We start from the raw sequence: 4,679 nt of genomic DNA, 5'->3' as shown, positions 1-4,679 counted from the left end.
CATCTCCCATGGCGTTCCATCTCCCATGGCGTTCCATCTCCCATGGCTGATCCACCTAACCTGCAGACCTTTGGACTGTGGGAGGAAACTGGAGTACCCAGTGGAAACCCACACAGACAGTCGCTCGAGGCTGGAATCGAACCTGGGTCCCTGGCGCTGTGAGGCAGCAGTGCTAACCACTGAGCCACTCCGCCACCCCAAATGAAGAAGCTGCGGTTGTTTTCTTTGGAGCACGGAGCGTTAGGAGAGATTTGATAGATAAAATCTTGACAAGTGAAGGTAAAGCAAATGGGGAAGAACTATTTCCACTGCCAGAGTGGTCGATGACAATAGCACCCAGATTTAAGGTGATTGGCTAAAGAGGTGAAACAGGGAAAACGTATTTTTACGGAACAACTTAAACTTGCCATCCATTGCATAATCTGCAGCAAATCCTGTTCAACCATCAAGCTTTTGGTCATCTGTCTTTACGCAGGTTAACACCACATTCTGTTTGTTAATCCTTCTGTGATCTGCTTCGGGACTTTTTTTTAAAATAATGTTAAAAGGCTCTGCTTAAACAACAGTTGCTGTTGCGATCTGGAATGTATAGGCAGTAGAAGTAGATTCAATAATAACCTTCAAAAAGGGAACTGAAAACACGTGAAAGGAGAATTTGCAGGGCTCGTTAAAGAAAGCCACGTGTTGAATAGCATGCTCATAGAACCAGCACAGAAACAATGATCTGAATGGTCTCCCGCTGTGCTGGGTCATTCTATGACACTTATTGCACTGTACTGGAATTAAAGCTTATGGAACCAGGTTCATAAAAGGGTTAAGATTATGGGGATAAGGCAGAAAAATACAATTGAGGATTATTAGATAGGCAGTGATTTCATAGAATCACAGAATCTCTACAATGCAGTTGGAGGCCTTTTGGCCTGTCACAATTACACTGCCCTTCAGAACAGCATCCCACCCTATCCCCATAACTTCCCCATTTCCGACAGCTAATCCACCTAGCCCACACTATGGGGTAATTGAGCATGGAAAATCCACCTAACCTGCACATCTTCGGACTTTGAACGGTGTGGGGAGACTTTATGGGCCGAATGAACTACTTCTGCTCCTACGGTTATGATTTTACATCTTATGGTCTCATCTTAACCCCTGCTGAGGGGAGAGGGAAACCCGAGAGGGGGTGCAAGCTTCTGGGACAGCCAAGAAACGTGCAGTCACAGAAATCTCTGCACACCTGTTTATTGCTGTCGCATTGAAAAAAATACCAGCAACACAGAATTATGTAAAATGGTAGAGATGCAACGGTAGATACACTGACGGTAACACATGGAGAAATATTATGCAGAACTCGGTAATTTTTAAACATACATAGCACACACTCAGGCTTATATAGTGACCGCTGCATGGACTAAGTAAAGGAACAGAAAAATATCTGATTATTTATTCTGCCCTTGCTAACAATGTCTGCTTGCAGTGTCCCTATTAACAACAACTTCTTGCAATCTGAAGCTATTCCCTTTCTCCTGTCTTTCTAAACCACAACACAGCAGCTGACCTCTCATCCGATTATCATATATCCAGATCAATGCAAATGTCCATTTCAGAGGAAGCCACGCAGACAGATTAGGACAAAGTGACCAAGGAAGCTGGAGACTGCTGTGATGGGAGGCTCAGAGACAGCTAATCTCCAAATGGATAATTACACCACTGGTGAATAGCACACGACTCAATATGACCAATCCTAAAAGGAAAAATTAATACCCAATGCACTGTACTGTATTCTGCACCAAGTGACACTAGATCCTAACAGTACAGAATACTGTACCTTCCATTAGGACAACAGATTAATTACCATGAGGACACTGGAATACTGCCATTACTTAGTAAAAGTTCTACGAGCTAAAAGGACTGATTGCATCAAATCAGTAATGGAATACACTGGAAACATTAGAAGCGGAAGAGGCCATTCAGCCCCTCTTGTCAACTCCCTCAGTCAACTTCACTTTTCTGTCTGTTCCTCCCATAATGTGACTTGCTTGTCAATCAAACACTCATCTAACTCAGCTTTGAATATATTCAATAATCAGCTCCACCACTCTCTGGGGAAGAGCATTCCACAGACTAATGACCCTTAACCAATTCTTCCTCGTCTCAGTGCTAAATCAGAGACATCTAATTTTTAAAACTGTGTCCCCTAGTTCTAGACTCCCTCACAAGAGAATATCCTCCCAGCATTCACCATATCAAATTCCCTCAGGATCTTGTATGTCTCATTAAAAACCAACAATAGAGTTTCAAACACTCGGAGTGTGGACACGTTGACAAATTGGGAAGAATGGAAGATAAATTTCCAAACCATCCCTTTGAATAATTATTACAGACATTTCATTCACAAAAAAAAAGTCACTGAGGTGCTGTAAAGTAGGAACACACTATGAAACAACTGCCTTTGATCCCTGACCAGTGAACACACAGTGGGATTCACTGCCAGAGTTTCACAGCTGATTGTAATCTGCAGGGATGCACAGTGATGAGGCAGTGCTATCTAGCTCTGCTATAACTGACCTAACAAGCACCGATGCTTAAAGAGATCATATTAAATGCTGAAGAGGAGCACGATTGGTCAGAACCGCACTAACCTTAATCCCCAGTTATATTCCTGGAGTGTTGTTAGTTACTGAATTGGAACTTATCCCCATGTTAAATGCTGCAAACTGCACAGACTGCTGACTGGATATGGTGATAACCATTAGCTCATTTCACACAGAATTCTGCCCGCTGGCCTCAGTTGGAGCCATAAAGCCATCTTTAATGCAGTACACACCCAGGGCTGCTCTGCACTGCTTTCACAGGACAGAGAATGTCAGTTTTAACAACAGGACTGAGTGAGTCCTCCCAGGCCTGAACCGCCGACTCTCCTGTTCCTCTGATGCTGCCTGACCTGCTGTGTTCCTTCAGTTCCACACTGTATTGACTCTGACTCCAGCATCTGCAGTTCTTGCTATCTCCCAGGAGTGAACGTCATACATCTAAAGGTTGCTGACAATGCTAAGTTAAGTGGGCCAGTAAGCAGTGAGGTGCAGACAGGTTGTGCAGGAGCAAGACTGTTGCAAGCAGAACACAATGTGGAGAAATCTGAAGGTATCCAACTTGGAAGGAAAAATAGAAGATAATTTCTTTTTTAAATTGCAGAGACACTGAGTAGTGCTGCTGTTCAGAGGGACCTGAATATCCTTGTACACAAGTCACAGCAAATCAACTGACAGGCAAGAATTGGGAAAGCAAAGGTATTGTAGAGAAAGAGATGGAGTGTATAAGTAATAAAAATTTAATTGCAATTACATAGACACTTGGAGAGACCGCAGCTGAAGTACAGGAAATATACCCAAAGAAGCAATATAATTGCCTTCTAGGGGGTGCCATTGGCATAAGCCAGACTGGATCCTGGGAGGAGGACAGTGCCCTATGTGGAAATACTGAGCAGAATAGGACTACTTCCAGGAGTTTAGAGAAACAGAGAGATAATTGCCTTGAAACACATAAGCCTCTTAAAGGGGATAAAAGCAAAATAATGAAATGCTGGAATTAAAAAAGAGTGCCAGAGAAACTCAGTTTCCAATCTAAGAGTCATACAGGACTTGAAGTGTTAATTGTGTTTCTCTCTCCACAGATGCTGCCTGACCTGCTGAGTTTCTCCAGCTATTTCTGTCTTTATTTAGCCCCTTATAGGGGCCTTGACAGAATGGATGCCCAGAAAATGTTTCCTTTTACAGAGGGTTGGTCAGTTAAGATGTGGAGAAATTTATTCTAATCTTTGGGCCTCTCTCCCAGAGAGCTGTGGATGCTTAAGAGTTTGAGTATATTTAGAGACTTTTGAACATCGGGGGTTCGAGGGGATATGGGAATGGGGCAGGAGCGTGGGGTGGTGGGAGAAGATAAACCACGATTGCACTAGACAGCAGGTCAGGGTGGAGGGGCTGAAGAGTCTGGTCCTGCTCCTATTTCCTGTGTACTTATGTAAGTAAGGAGACCTCACCCTGCCAAATACAAGACTTAAAATTACACAACACCAGATCGTGACTGACGGCAGCTAACTTTAATACCGGGGGGTATGGGGACGACCGAGTTCATTTGTATTTGTAGTTACCAAGTGACATTTCAGCTCTCAATTGTACACTCAATACTTAGAGAAAGAAATCAATCACTTACCCAAAAGATCAGGTTGAAAAGAAACATCAAGTACTTCAGACAACACAAACAGCCTCTCGCCATGTTGCACTTTTGGAATTCTAGGAGAAAAACAAAGGACAGGTCGAGGTAAAACACCACATACTTGCTGCCTTTAGGGGCTGTGTATTTGTCCCTCTTGAGACCGGGTCCTGCCGGCTCCCTGTTGCGGCTGCCGGAGTTGCCATAAAAAGCCCCAGCCGTAAATCCACGACTAAATTGCTGTCCAGGCGTAGAGGCTTTTCCAACCTCCGAGTCTCTGCTCTCCACAGAGGGGCTCCGGTGGATTGAAAACTCCTCACTACTTGACTTCTCCATATTCTCCCTCTTCCCAGATCTCACATTCAGAGTCAAACATGTCTCGGTGCTCAGCACGGGATGAAGGGAGACAAGTGCCGGATAAACTGGAGCTCAGTCAGAATAGCCTGTGTTCCAACTTGACTGTACAACGT

At 44.0% G+C, this 4,679-nt stretch overlaps 1 protein-coding gene across 4 annotated transcripts in view; it reads right to left on the bottom strand.

The window, feature by feature from the left end:
• tspan9a (tetraspanin 9a) overlaps positions 1-4,679 on the bottom strand; it is a 120,066-nt gene that overhangs the window by 80,441 nt on the left and 34,946 nt on the right. For 3 of the 4 annotated variants that reach the window (XM_048607597.1, XM_048607599.1, XM_048607596.1), the window contains exon 2: positions 4,210-4,289. In XM_048607597.1, coding sequence (XP_048463554.1) covers positions 4,210-4,272 — 63 coding nt within the window. In that variant the 5' untranslated portion in view covers positions 4,273-4,289. Of the gene's footprint in view, positions 1-4,209; positions 4,653-4,679 lie in introns of those variants that run through there. The other variant, XM_048607595.1, reaches the window with a different exon arrangement.

This window comes from Rhincodon typus, chromosome 18 (genome assembly GCF_021869965.1).
Source record: "Rhincodon typus isolate 14 chromosome 18, sRhiTyp1.1, whole genome shotgun sequence".
Classification (NCBI taxonomy): Eukaryota; Metazoa; Chordata; class Chondrichthyes; order Orectolobiformes; family Rhincodontidae; genus Rhincodon; species Rhincodon typus.
This window is presented reverse-complemented; position numbering and strand designations above follow the sequence as displayed.